Here is a 15655-nt window from a genome sequence, read left to right on the forward strand (position 1 = left end):
TATCCACAGCAGTATTGTGCTCACACATAATTCCAGTGTCAGCAATCACAATGTTGGAAAGTTGACATAATACACCTGCAATTCAAATAAACAATAGATAACATAATGATGCTGTCACGCAGCTGAGATAGCTCCAGCTCCCCCCATGACCCTGAGCTGGATAAGAGGAAGAAAATGGATGGATGATCCTGTCATAGTCAAGCTCCATTTTTCATGCATTTTATAAATTGTCAATGGAAAATAATTATTGGAAAAGAATGTTGTGCCACCTACTCCGAAAGGGAACATTTGTTAGTCCGTCACTGTCCTGATGAAAATGACTTGTAATGCTGGCAAAACAGTGTTTGCTGACAGAAGAACTTCAGAATTAATGAAAATAAGAGAACTCGTTCACATATAAATCACCACATTTTTACACTAAAAAGATCATGGTTGTTCTATTTTTTAAGACTGCAACATAAAATGACAGGCAAATCTGCTCTTCGTCTTCACAGCTAATTCTTTAGTTTGTTAGTCTTATAACTGATCGCTTCACTTTCTGCTGGCAAATGCTGCAGTTCTAGCATCCCTCTGACTGCTGGATGACCGCGAGACTCTTACTCCATGGATGTGAGGCCTTGACCCTGGTAGGTGGTGGTGGGGTCCAAAGGAAAGACGGAGACAGTCCCTCATGATAAAAACAGACCCCCCCCCCCCCAACTCTCCCTTATGCTCTCCCTCCAGCGCTTCCCTTCCTTTTAAGTCTGTCTGTGTGTGTCACAATGCCAAATCCTCTCTGTACCTCAGGGCAGGGCACCAGGCCACAGCAGAATATGGATGAAGGTGGAGGGAGGCTTTTGACTCTTCTCAACCAATCACACTATCCCACATATAATCAATCCATAGCCTTTTTTTGACACTGTATTTCCATAACACTGAAAACTCTTTGGAAAAATGTTGTGCCATACAGTCCTGTGAAAAGTACACCCTGACCGTCATGACAGTACAATTAGAAAAAGGTTGGAAAAATATGGCTTGGAGGGGTTGCCAGAAGAAAGCCTCTTCTCTTTTAAAAGAATGTGGACATTTGAGCCATCCACAAGACACCTTTCACCTCTAGACTGATGAGACCAAAGCGGAGATGTTGGGTCATAAAGCACAGTGGCCCAACAGGCAAAAACCAAACACAACATATCAGCACAAAAACCTCTCACCAACTGTTAAGCACGGCGGTGGAGGGGTGGTGATTTGGGCTTGTTTTGTAGTTGCAGGACCTTTGAAAATTGCAATCACTGAGTTGATCATGAGCGTCTCTACCACAGTATTTTAGAGACAAATGTGAGACCATCTACCCCTTCTGCTTTGCAATGGTCCAGTCTAAGACCAGACCAGACTTAAATAGTTTTAATTTAAATTTAAAATTCTTAAAAATAATCCAAGCATTTGAAATACTATTGGGTTAGAAAATATGCACAGATCTCTTTTCTTACCTTTTGCATAATTTCTGTTGTATCGTGCTGTTGTGTTTTGTGCCTCCGCTGGACCAAGCTGGTAATTACAATTTCTGAACAAGGCAAGTCGGACGGAGGGATCTAACACAGCGAGAAAGAGAAGGTCAAAGCAGGACACGCCAGGCTTTAAACCAGAAGCAGAAAACCAGGATCAAACATTCGGAAAATATTAGTGCATATGTAACACAGCGCTGTGGTTCAGCTGAGGCAGATGCCATTAGGAGTTAAAGCCGACAAAGACCTGTGTGTCGGTGGAGCAAGATGACAAGAGCACCACTAATGCAATCATGCATTTGAAAGTCTGATCAAAGACCAACCTCCCATTACATGACCATGACATGATACCCATGGCAGAACTACTGTTTCTTGGAACAGAGCAGAGGTGAGGTCACCTTTCACTGCAGTTACACTAAACCACTACAATGAAATGGAATGAAAGTCGCCACAAGACGACTTGTCATGAGGTTACTTGGCAATAGTTATTTCCTTTGCAGGCTCTTAAATAAGTCCAATGAGAGGTGACAGGCCCTGGCTTCTGCTGTCTGTTATGGCTCATTAACATACATGCGGCGGAAAGGTTCACTGCTACTAAAGCACGGCTGAAGAATGAGAATGAAGAGAGATCTTTCTCCTTTTTAGACAACAGATTTATGTCTTAACAGGAGTTATCTCCATTTTGTGAACTATATAAAGACAGAAACATCAGCTGAGGTGTAGAAGGATTAATGAATGAAGGAAGCATTGCATATGAGGAGGCTGAAGAAGGAAACCACAACAGTGTTTAATCTCCAATCACAGCATTCACATTTTATGGGGAATTTTCTAGAAACATACAAAAATGATTTTTTTCCAAATCTCAAATTTCCACCTATCCCACTTTAAACACACTAACCCCTTTGCTTCTTTTGCAGTTGTCTCTTTGACTTCATCTTCCGAGCTCTCCTCAGCAGCAGAAGGGCTGTGTGGCTGTCAGTAAAGCCCCTGCAGATGGCAAGGAAAGAAACGACAAATAGAAAGTGCCATTCTGCCATTTACTAACAACACACAGTTGCAGCAAGCAGTGAGGAGGAGATGATGATTTACCATTCTTCTAGAATCTTTTCTGATCGTTCAGAGAGACCACTAAGCGCTGAGGTGGAAGTAGGAGATGTGTTTCTGGAATCATAAAGAAATTACTGTCCTTAAAAACATAACTTGTGATGCAGAAATTCACAACGGGACTACACATATTTAAATCTTTCGAGATTGAATTATGGCTGATCTTTAAGTCAAGGTTGTCACCTTGGGCAGTGCTGTATATTTCCCTGCATGGCTGCTAATATTATTATGCTCAGTGGACGTGCAATAGAAATGTGCAAAATGGAAACCCATTTCATTTAAGGAAAAAGGACAAAGTCAGAGGGAGCTAAACTGGGCGAGTAGGGCTAGTGGTGAGTGAAGATTGTGTTTGTGTGTCCAAACACAATCTTCGGTGGGGCCAAAAACAACTTGAACTGAAGCTTGATCAAACTCTTAAGCTGAAAACTGTTGTCTGGTCTGTAGCAAAAGATGCACCTGTCATCCACATAACTGTAACCAACATAACAAGCATGCTGGAAGTGGAGCAGTGCTGCCTTGTTTTCTTTTCCATTTAATTTTTTTCCTCAATGGAAGCCATTGAATTTTATGATTTGTATGCCACCAAGTAAAAAAGTAAACGAAAACAAATATTACCACTTTATAGATTACCAGTGACATCAGCTGAACATCATAGAGAGGAGAATTGAACAGTCATTCAGTGAACCTGCTTATTTGAGTGTTTTGCTAGCTGAATATGTGGATAAATTTTGTGGATCACAACCATAACAAAAGTATAAACGTGATTTAGAGTGTGTGTCATCCTCATTTTTATATCCAGAAAGTGAAATGTCAACATCTGTATCATCATTTTTTCTATGCTATACTAAAATCTTATAACATTAAAATCTTGCATTATTAGGACCAGTTTGAATATTGTTCCTTGCATTTTTAATATCAGATTTATATTTTGCTATCCATGAAACACTTAAACACATACTTCAGGTTGTCTGTATTTTGTTCCAAGAGCAAACACCATATCATGAGCTTCATATGTGAAAAAGTAAACCCAGTTAAAATCTCTGGCTAACTTCTAAGATACATCCGACTCTTTAATGTGCTTAGCAAAGATTGTATTTTTCTACTTGGAGTTGCATTAACGAAAAATGTTAATGTCACAAATCAACACTGTTTGCTATATGTCCTATTATGAAAATTATTTATCTTCTTTTTCCCTATATAACTTTGTACAATAATTATGAAAATCTATATAAAGCTTAAAATAAACAGCTTTTTCAAATGCTGTGGCTGTGGGTTGTTGTACCTGTTAGAACCGTCTGCTGAAATTCTCTGTGCAGCTGAGTCCACATGTTCCCCAGCCATCCAGGCATGCTTTGGTAGGGGGAGTATGTCCTGGGAGGGATCAAGACAGGGCCCAGGAGGCTGAAATACATATATCAATTAATGACAGTCATAAGTTACTTTTCTTTTTTTTTGTGAGTAGATTTTCGTCAACTTAGATTTGATTTAACCTTTTTTTAGTTACATTTTTTTACGTGTGTGGAGATAGTTGTGATGCTAGAAAAAAAAATCAATCAAATCCTGAAAATCAGAGAGGATGCTGATCCAGACTATTATGCATACAACAATTGCAAACAATTTGAAAAGCGTCTTCAGGTTTATTTTTAGATTAAATTTAGATTTTAAAAAACAGATCTTCCATATGCTATATGCTATGCCTATCCCACGTGGTGATATATGCCTTGAAATGTTACCAAAACACACTTGTTGTAGTTTTCCTAATGAATTGCCAGAATACACATAAAACATCCGGGATACCAGTGTGTGTTTTTATTTCTGTTATTCTGCATCACAGACATTAAATCGGAGCGACTTTGCTTTTTCAGTTTCTAAATGTTTCATTATTATACTGTTCATCAAACTCAAAGCTGGTTGGAGATAAAACCACTCTGAACAAAGGCAGGATTTTAGCTTTAGACTGTGACACTTGGAGTTTGTGCAAAATTGATTTGGTTGCAGTTTTTTAAAAAATTGAATGTGTTTTTCAGGCTGGAAAAACTAATGTAGCTTTCTCCTGTATTTATGAACTTGAGCACACTCAAAAATCCTAGGAAAAAAATAGACATAGATTACTAGTGGAAAACTTCAACTGACATCTGTGTACTTAAAGGACCTGTAACAAAGGTAAAATTGTGCATGCTTTCATTATAGTTACAAAAATCTGAGCGGTCTGTTGTGGCATACTAATTAATTTTTCATGGAATAACACTACAGTTATCTGTAACTCTTGGGGAAAGTGATTACATTCTACACTATAATATCCAGTGACACTTAACTCAGGGGCCTATTTTTGTTGTAGGTATGTGGCTGACCGAGTGAATGGTTCACAATCATGGAATTCTCATATTTAAGTCAAAGTAACAGCTTAATTACTCTCCAGATTCAATTTTCTCTTGGTCGAAGTGCTAAATTGTTCATCCCCTGCCTTTGATCTGTGCCTCAGTGTCAACATATTGAGGCTGACCACGCCAGCAGCTGCACCACATCAGCTCGCCTAAACTGGCTACCATGATGTACAGCGCTGAGCACGCTCCAAAGAAAAGATCCAACGAGAGGTAAATGAAGAAAAAAAACAGGACGACAGTCCAGCCAGCATGAAAAATGACATCTGCTGGTGCTGTGCAACTTTCAGCCCTCCAGGAAATAATCCTGTTTTTCCAAGTGAATAAATTTAGAGATCAATAAGGGAGGGTGAGACAATTCCTGGAGGGGAGGGAGACAAGCAAGAAAATAACTCCAACACTGACATAATCCCAAAATTCACAATTTGCATAGCAGGTTTCAAAGTATTAGAGAATATCATGTCAAGACTACCAGGTTTTAAGAATATCAAACTTTACCTTCATAGATAATTGCTGCTCTGACACAAGTTGATGTCTGGGAGACAAGTCCTGAGAAAGCATCAATGTGCAGTGTTCCTCCAAAGCTGCCTTTTTGAAAATGAAAAATACTTTAATTTCTGGACGGCAATGACAAACAAACCACAAATAAAGTGTCTTTGGAGTGAAGTATACAGTACTATATTTATGTGTTACATTTATGTGTTAGCCTCTGTGCAGGTTTGTTGGTCTGATGCGGTGCGAGATGGGGAACAACTGCCAAATCGTGAAAGTGAAGAACATGCAGGCTTGTGCAGATACCTCATCAAAGACAAATTCATCTATGTCCACCTCCTCAAAGGTGTCATCCTCTCCAACACTGGGGCATGTCACAGCAGCAAGAGCAGATGTGAGCCTCCTCCTCAGAGTGTAGCCCCTCCAGAATGCCTGGAGGTACCCAGAAAAAGAAATGGTAGTTGCTCAATGAATCATGGAGCAAACGTAAATATTGCATGTTATCCCATTAGGAAGATAAAACATGTTAACCCCTCTTTTAATTGCTGAGTGTTCTGCTGTCTGAACTCTGTGTGACTCCAGGCTGCTCTGAGACAAATAGAGCTCCAGTGCGCCTCTAAATCCTGCAATTCCCAATGGGCAGAGGGGGGGGGGGCACACTTCACTTCAAGTTGAGCCGCACAGGAATTTTAGAACTCTTACTACCGCACGTCTTTGGAATCTGATTAATCACTCTATACCCCCCTGACATGCACAAAACACACACTTACACTTACACAGTGCTGTAGTGCACGGTACACGGCAACTCCCAGCCTCTACCTAGCCCTCAAGGAGTCATCAAACACTTTGTGTGTTGAAAAGGGATTTGAGAGGGGTGATGAGTAGCATGTTTTTCGGAAGAGCAGCTTACACCTCTGTGCAGAGGATTAGCCGAGTAAGCCTCCATAGAACGTATGAGGCCTGAAGTTCAGTTTTCAAGGATGAAAATTGGCATTTTCAGATATCCACAAAGAGGAAGTGACTTCAGGCACACTTTCTACATGCAGAAGTAAGATCCTTAATTACACAATAAAAGGTTAATGTGAGCAGTTTCTTCTCAATGCATAATCTTAAGCTATGACAAACTCTGATGGGGGTTTTTTCCTACTCCTTTTTATCAAATTTTTATAAACTCACTAATTAATGTACCCAAAATAGAACAAATCAACTATTTGCTATCTGTGATATTCAGCAGTTTCTGCTATCTGCATAAAGGGCATAGCAGTCAGATTAGCCCTTGACTCTGCTGTCCTAGGAGCAACAGCCAATCTTTCAGGGATTTTAGTGTAGCCAGGCTATGTTCAAAGCAAATGCAAAGCATCAAGCAATGCATCTGGGCTACACACATAAAACTCAGGCCACAAGAAGGAACCTAAAAGCTTTTGCTACCAAAAATCCTCTGCCTTTGAATTCTGCAACTGCAAAATGAAAATAGACATCATAGCCACAGTGGCCCAATGGATAGATGGATATAAATCTCAACAACAATACCCTCAAGGTGCTTAATACTGTAAGCTAAAAATCCTAAAATAATAAAGAGAAAATTGCCAACAATCAGACAACCACCTATGAGCAAGCATTTGGCGACAGTGGAAAAAAAAAACTTTAACAGGAAGAAACCTCCAGCAGAACCAAGCGCATGGAGGGGCAGCCATCTGCTGTCACAAGTTGTGAGTGTAGGGAGGAACACAGGACAAAAGACACACAGAGAGACAGAGTTTAATAATAACTAATGATTAAATGCAGATAGGGGTGTAAACACATAGTGAGTGAAAAAAGGTGAGTGAAGAAGAAAGTGCACCTTGGGAAGCCCCCAGCAGCCTAGGCCTATTGCAGCATAAAAAATGGAGGATTTAGTACTACAACATTTCCAATTCAAAAAAGAAAGAGTTAAGCCTAATTTTCAAAGTAGAGAGGGTGTCTATCTCCTACTTCCAAATGGTTGCTGGTTCCACAGAAGGGGGGCCTGGACGCTGAAGGCTCTGCCTCCTGTTCTAGTTTTAAACATCCTAGGTAAGTAAGCCAGCAGTCTGAGAGCAAAGTGCTCTATTGGGGTGATATGGTGCTATGAGGTCTATTACCAGTAAACAGTTTGATTGACTGAATTCATATGAACTCGCCTGGATAACCGTTCTAAGTTGTTACCGAGACATCTTCAAGGGAAAGTGTTGTAGGACGCTACAAATGCTACAAGCTACAAATGTTTTACCTGGATGACAGTTGCCGCATAGTGTTTGCCAGCAGTGCTTGACTCTGGCTTTCCTCCATCTCCTCCTCTTTCTCCTCCTATCTCTGTGATGGGGGGAGCATTAATGTTCCCACATATCTGCTTGTATTTCCTCCAACATTGCTGAATCACAACTGCTGCTGTGCTGCTCAAAAAAGGACACACACACACACACACACACACACAAACACACACACACAGGCATTTAAATACACACAAAGTGAGGGATATATTGCACATGATGTCATAGCACCTTCATCTTTCAAAACATGAATTTATATGTGAGCAGACATCTGGAGAGCAGGACTCTGGAGAGTTTAAGCCTGTCTAAAGCCACCCTTCAAATCAAAGATCTATTGTCCTCCCAAAGATAGCACAGTGTTAATGATAAAGCTGCGTGTTAAAATGAATAAAATCTTCAACGTCTTCTGGTGTAAATCAAGTAGAGGAGGCTCCAATGATGACAAATGCTTTGCAGCAGAAACTAATAAAAGGCTGAGCTCTGTTAAAAGAATTACATAAAAACAGAGTGTTTGCTTTACGTCGGCAGCATCCAGTTGTATACCATGAATGAATTTGGAGGTTTTCATCGCATGCATTTTTATCAGCTGATCTTTCATCGAATACAAAGGTTTTATTAGAGTGAATATACAAACATACACACGAGTGACTCAGATAAAAGCAGAGAGTGAATTACTTTTTGAGGTTTAAGTCTTGATGGCTGGAGACAGATGCTTTTTCATCACTGAAGAAGGTCGCTGGACCCTGTTTTGGGCCAAATGTGTCATAGTGACTCTCTGTAGCTGGAGTCTCATCAAAATTCCAATAGCTGCATCTCATGATGTCTCTATTTGGAAAGACTGGTGGTAATTTGTTAGTGGACTCTATATCTCGGCAATCCATAAGCTCTTCACTAATGACACTATCCAGTGTTTTCTCAGGCGCTGTTTGACTTGCAGCCCAGTGTTCATCAGACACAGTGGTCTCACCATATTCATGGGCAAATCGCTGGACCTCAGCCAGCTTCAGAGTCATACTGAAGTGCCGGCAGAAGCTTTGCACATCATTAAAGGGAAATGCAAGTCTGCTGTAAACAAACACATACAAAAATATTTCATGTTACATTATTAACTGGCAATACAAACCAGTTTTGACAACAGGGAAATAGTCCTAATCAATGCAAATACCTGACCTGACCTGACCTACATAACTGATTTTATTTTTGCACATATATTTTTATCGCTGCCCATTTCATTTCTGCATTTCAAGTACACCTTACTCTGCATATATCTTATTTATCATGATTACTGTTCGCCTTTCTTTTAGTACCGATGAAGGAAGGAACCCCAGTTTCATTGTACAACACAAAGTATGACTGTGCAATGGCAATAAAGTGAATGACATTAAAGTTAATCTTAGTCCACATGGTTCCCAATCAAATTTATTTAATAGGTTTACTGTAAGCAGTGGTTTGAGTGGCAATAACTGAACCTCCTTGCATGAGAAGTGTGAGACCACAGACTGTGCTATACATCCATGATGATTTATATTTCATGACCCCTAAAGAAAATTACAGCAATGCTTAAATGTCTTCATATTGTTCTGAGCTCAGGAGAAGCAATTATCCACTTTTAGGGTTGTTTAATGCAAGAATGAGATTCTTTAAATATGTCTTCTCTATGTCCTGTGAGGTGAATTCCGTGGAGAGGATTGCTCTGATACTGTAAAAGCAGATAAGCTATAACTTTGACTTTTATGCAGGTCAGATTTAATTATACTGGTGATAAGAAGAAAATTGTTCTGTTTCCAGAATAGATTCACATACATTCTAATCACAATGAGGATTATACTACTAGTCTATAACCAAAACTCTCAAAGAAAGATCTATTTAAAAACACACAGTGATCGGTGGTGTTAGAAAATTAAATCATTCAAAAAGGATCAAAGCCATTCCATTTTGATTTAAATATCAAATATATATATCCATTTTTAGCTCTTATTCTTGGCCAGCCTGTGATAGGTGTGGTCAGTGTGTGTCCTTATATTTATGTGAGGGTAGGGGTGGTGAGGGGCGAGAGAGAGAGAGCTGTCTGCCTGGTCTGTGTGTGCCCTAATACCATATAATGTCTCTTTCATTGAGGGGATAAACTGACAACAAAGCTACCTCAATGGAAACTTAATTAATCTATTAGCTATGCTCCGCTCCTTGTCTTAAACCCCGAGGGGCCAGAGACGCTCGGCCAGTCTGGAAGGCCAGTAGCCACAAATAGTGCAACTTCTTCTCTACAAAGACCTCGCTCTTCATTCTCAGTGGGATAAGAAAGAGAAGAGTCAGAAGGTCTTAAAGGATTGTGACACCAGTGACCCTCCCTCCCTCTACCTGCTGGTTCACTCCAGGGTCACCATAACACGGGTAAAAGAAAGCTTCAGTATACAATGTTCATGACAGGAAAATGAAAAGTTATTCACTGATTAATGCTCGCCTGTGAACATATCCAACCATGTATGTAGATGCTAAAAGCTCTCAGTGGTTATTTGTCTTCTGACTTACAATACAGGAAATTTAGAGATATTTGGTGTTGATTTATCATATGGGTGTTTCCAGGAGGCCACTCTAAAAAAAACTGAGGTCGAGAGCTGTAAGAAATTCCTGGGCCAGCAGCAAACCCTATACTAGTTATATTATAGAGGCATTTACTGTCCTTTTGAAAATTCAATTTGTGTCTGTCGCAACTGTCAGACAACTACGAACAGAATATAGAAGACCTCACAGCTCCAGAAGTGTATACCTAACACAACAAAAGTGTTGTGTAACTGTTTCACTTCTATGTTCACTTTTTCTACATTGTGGGTGAAAAATGTGGTTTGGTGATAACAATAAAATTGATAAAAACAGAGAGAAAATCCCAACAATCAGACGACCCCTAAGAGCAAGCACTTGGCAACAGTGGGGATGAAAACCTCCGGCAGAACCAGAGGGAGGGCCAGCTATCTCACATGACTGGCTGGGGTGAAGGGTGGGAGAAAGCATAAAAGACATAATGCTAAAATGTAGATAAAAACAAACACACAAAAACATATAGTTTGCTGTAGTTGCTTCTGATGTTCACACTACCCTTTGTAAGATGCTCAGGGCACATTTAACTAATGCTAAAATGAGGCTTCAGCAATCTGAAATGGACTAATGCTGGTGTATTCTTCAAAGCTTTGGCTTTTTGCCTTAGCAGTTTTTCCTTACCATACTGTGTGATGGTACCACAAACAGAAGGCACAATGAGTGGAAAGTACTCATTTCATTTGTTTAACTCAGACTGCTCACACATTAGCAAAACTCTATAACCCATCTTTTTCCACATGACATAGAAACAGAAATTTTTGATTCACTTCTTTTACATTACAACCACATTAGGAGCAATTGAAACCTAAAAAATATTGAGTGCCATATAATGCAGTGGAAAAAGTGGGGAGATTGCGGTAGTAGATGGGTTTATTTGTCTTTTTCCCACCACATCCACAAAATGTTTTGATTTAATGGCATACAGGACTGGATTGTAAGGCATGCTCATTTATGGGTGAAACAGAGGCACTTTGGTAGAATCCCTACACCTTGTAAAAGAGAGTAATAGCCCTAATACGCCACAGTACCTCACCTTACAGTCACCAGTTGACTGGCGTGTGGCACTCTTCTCAACTCCCCTAAAAACTCAGTCTGACACAAGGTCAGGCCAGGGGTTAAATGGCTGTGTTGGCTCTTGCAAAGCCCCCAAAATGGCTCATTGTCCAGAGGCCAGAAGGGTAGAGGGCACACAGTGAGGGGCGAAGCAAGGGGAGGGCCACGCTAACCTCCCCCAAGCCATAGGAGTCCTCGATGTGACCCATACAAGAAGCCGCCACCGCGTTTCATCTTTTGTACTGTGTAATTTGAAAAGGTCAGGAAGATAAGCAGAAAGTTGACCACTGTTTTAAGTGCTGGTGGTCCTCCTTGTATAGGAGTGTCAATATGTGCAGAGGCCAGTGACATTGAAGGACTTGTGAAAATAGATGGACGTTGTCTTTAGGCTCACTACGCCCTATGTATCAGACATAACAAGAGGATAGCTAACATTCCTCGCTGCTTGATGGCGGTATCTCTGACAGGTTCAGCAGCACAAGACAAAAAAATATAACCTCTGGTGCATTGGTTTCGGGTTATTTTTGTTGTTTTGCCCTGTTCTGTATTATTCCCTTTTACTATTTGATTCTGCTTTTCTTTTCAACCTGTTCTCCGTTTGACCTCATGCCTTCATCCTATCTCTTTACATCTGAAGTACTCTCAGTCAAACATAACTTGATTTTTATGCATACAGTAGAAGAGACGAGAATTCTGCAGTACAGTACTCGTTTTCTATTACCATAACCAATTTTTTTTTATTATTTGAAGCTGAACATTTCGCACCTCTTCCCCATGATCTGCTTTCAAGCTTCTTCAGAAATCTGCAGCTTACCTGCAATATTTTAGTTTACAAATACAGATAATATAAGATGAGTGTGAGTATGAAATCTGACAATATGGAAATTGTGTAAACTGAGTTCACAATAAGCACTTGTATCTGCAGATTGTTTTCTCTTCCACAATGTGGATAACTTTAGAAAGTGTAACTTCTGGGGTCAAACACACATCCAACCACCGGCAAAACCTGCAGCTATCCACACTAAACACATAGCACACTGCCAGCACATCGACACAGGCAGCCTGTCTCTTACCTGTGCTCCCTGCTGTGATGCTGCTGTAAATTATGAGTCTGCTGAAGCTGAGCCTGGCACAAAGTTAGGAAGCAGTCTGAGGCCGAGCTGACCTGCTGAACAGCTGGAGGCAAGAAAAAGGAATCTGTCTCCTGGCTATCAATGACTCTAAGGCCAGGCACTGATTTCTGTAGTGTGGATCTGAAAAGGAAAGTAAAATCAGCAAAACCTGAGCTGTGCAGAAGTGATTTTACTAATATTTTTAAATGCATCATTTATACCATTTTAACTGCTACTGGTATTATGTATATCTGTATCTTTGTATGAACTCATTACCACTGCATTAAAGGCAAACAGCTTGGTGATTTTTTAAAGTTCATAATAAACAAAACTATTCACAGGTAACAAAGACAATGAGGGCAACTTGAACAGAACTCAGGTTTAGCTCAGTAACTGAGGCTAAGGTTGCACAGAGGTGTCAGGGCTATGAAACAGGATGCTTAATTTACTCAATAGATTTTGTAGATCACAAAAATAGTTTTGCCAAATAGATGTAGTTTAATTTTAGTTCTATATTTGTTTCCAGTTATTTACTTACTAATACGACTTATAACTGTCAAATTACAATCACTGCCTGACTAAGAAAATAATATTCACAGCTATATCACCCAGACAGAAAGCTGCTCTAAAGCTGGCAGAACCATTCTCTGTTTAGACCGTAGTGTTTTGAGGAAACCGTTTAACTTTCCTCTCACGGTATATGTTGTTTTGTACACAGTACATTTTGTTCTCTGAACTAATTAAAGGACCATATGTACAGTGATTTAGTCATCCCCTGGTATTAATGGTTGTCTGAGTCTACAATCTGAACCTGTTTGAACTCATTACTATTAATCTTGTGCCATTTTCTAAAAGCGTAGTTACACAGCCACTTTGGATAGAAATCCTTTCCAAAGTGCATATGTTAGGTAGTGTGAGCCTTCAGCTGGAGGAGCGCCCTGAATGGCTGTGATACAGGGGGAGAGGTAACCACTGCCCGAGGCTAAGGATGTGCAAGCAGAGGAATCTCAACTATCTGCCAGAGAAACAGACTAAGAGCATCTACTAGTGGAGCACTGGCCAAATGTGGTCTCTGTGCAGTGGGAAAATGTGGAGCTGGAAACTCTACAGGACACTAGGGAACGGCAACAATAAAATTTGCAAAAATAAAAGCCTTTGGGCTGCAAAGTCAGTTTTTAAAACATTAAGAACTGGGTTTTCTAAAACCGATTCCCAGAGTACTGTATGCTCTTAAATCTGTCCCACGACTTCACCAGAGAGAACAAAACATGTGTTGAGGTCATTTACTGCTTCAGATGCATTCACAAATGGTTTATATGAAAATGTCTTTCTTATAATGTGAAGTACTTTACATGTACTTATATATTCACAGTGGGTTTTCCTTACCAGAGTACTAGAGAGAGAGATAGAGAGAGACAGAGAGAGAGAGAGAGAGAGAGAGAGAGAGAGAGAGAGAGAGAGATAGATAGATAGATAGATAGATAGATAGATAGATAGATAGATAGATAGATAGATAGATAGATAGATAGATAGATAGATAGATAATCTGTAAACTGTGATACGATTAAAGTTTTGATGTGGATCACTGGGTCTCTCAAACACAGATTAGAATTGGATTCCAACCCTGAATAGGATGCCTGATTCGCTGTCTTTAAATGAAGCTCCAAACCCGAATTGGACAAAATTGGATAAATAGCAGCAACTTATTACCTTTTTAATATAAGGGCTTCATTATTCACAGCTATATCTACAGTACACTGGAGATACTCAAACTTCAACTTGAGTCTTACTAAACTGTTATAAATTTTATCCTCCTTTTCTTTTCAAAAACACTTTTTTGGATCCTTCATCCTGATTCTCCAGTTCCTATGAGCACAACTCCGTATTTCATTTAGTGAAGACTTCCTCCAAAACATAGGCTCTTTAAGCAGCTCTGATTAATCAGGGCCAGTATTTTCTTCATCTATTTCTCCTGGATCAGGGGGTGCCTACAGGGATTGTAATTCTTAGCACTTGCCTTTTGGTGCTTTTATTTAGCCAGTGTTATCACTGGCTGAGGATGAAAGGGCAAGGGCATGAGTGTGGAAATACTGAGGGTTAATTCTACTGTTGGCACTGGAGGTTAAGTAAAGTTCAGTGAAAAATTAAGGTAATGTTTCAGTTAAGGCTTAAGGAAGAAAGTGTTCACAAGTAACTCATAGTTTTACACCTATTCCAGCAAAGAATCCTCTAAAAACTCAATCTAAAGATTAAAAAAATAGATTTTATGTTCATATTGTCAGCACAATAAAAATCATTAAAAAATATGGTACAATGTACCATTTTAAAATGAATATTAATTTTTAAAGGCGTTTTTCCTGTATTTTTTTAATTACACATTGAATTTTGCCATTTACCATTTATGGAACCCAACATTGGCACTGGTACTGGCAGAAAATTAACAGAACATTTTGGGGTGTTTTTTTTGATTGAAGCTTTTATTGAACCTGCTGGGCAGTAACTCCAACATATGAACAATGATAAAAATCTGACTATTAAATAAGCAAAAAGTTTCCAAAACTAGTATAGTTTTTCATATTTTGGTTATTTTGCTGGGTGTAACTGACTCTGAGGAGCCAAATAACTTTGCAAACCTGTAACAGCTGACATCACTGCTCATGACATCCCAGTAGAACCTCAAAGAATATAAGTGCTCATTGCATATTTTTCATATAAACTCATTGCAACTGCCTTAACACTGGTAAAATATTTAAGCAATGTAAGTGAATGAGCAAATTGACAATGAAAAGATAATTGATTTTTCTGCTGTATCAATATTTTGGAAATTATGACCACTTAGTGCAGCATACACACATACAGATGTTGGTAATCTAATAGGCAATGCAGATCAGAGCGGTAATCCTGGAAGTGGACAGGGAGACCAGTGTTCAGCTGGAATGTTTAGACTACCTGAGCCCACAGACTAAATTTTGGATAGGCAAATACCGACTTTTCAGTGGTATTTTCCTTTGATCACCCATCATAGCGAGTGATATTTAAGAGCAAAAGAGGCAGAAACTGGAACTTCTATCCAAATAATTTCCAAAAAGAACAGAAATTTCTAATTACTATATCTTGATTTGAAACTGTGGAGCAGGTGAGGAAAT

General features: G+C 39.5%; 1 protein-coding gene across 1 annotated transcript in view; it reads right to left on the reverse strand.

Annotated features, from left to right (window-relative positions):
• The window catches only part of lrriq1 (leucine-rich repeats and IQ motif containing 1), a 35623-nt gene that overhangs the window by 9339 nt on the left and 10629 nt on the right, over positions 1-15655 (reverse strand). The window contains exons 15-23 of the mRNA XM_063480332.1: positions 12471-12650; positions 8425-8814; positions 7710-7872; positions 5768-5893; positions 5468-5557; positions 3871-3989; positions 2574-2645; positions 2383-2471; positions 1470-1571 (exon numbers count right to left, since the gene is read on the reverse strand). Coding sequence (XP_063336402.1) covers positions 1470-1571; positions 2383-2471; positions 2574-2645; positions 3871-3989; positions 5468-5557; positions 5768-5893; positions 7710-7872; positions 8425-8814; positions 12471-12650 — 1331 coding nt within the window. The remainder of the gene's footprint in view (positions 1-1469; positions 1572-2382; positions 2472-2573; positions 2646-3870; positions 3990-5467; positions 5558-5767; positions 5894-7709; positions 7873-8424; positions 8815-12470; positions 12651-15655) is intronic.

The sequence above is a fragment of the Pelmatolapia mariae genome, linkage group LG7 (assembly GCF_036321145.2).
Source record: "Pelmatolapia mariae isolate MD_Pm_ZW linkage group LG7, Pm_UMD_F_2, whole genome shotgun sequence".
NCBI classification, from domain to species: domain Eukaryota; kingdom Metazoa; phylum Chordata; class Actinopteri; order Cichliformes; family Cichlidae; genus Pelmatolapia; species Pelmatolapia mariae.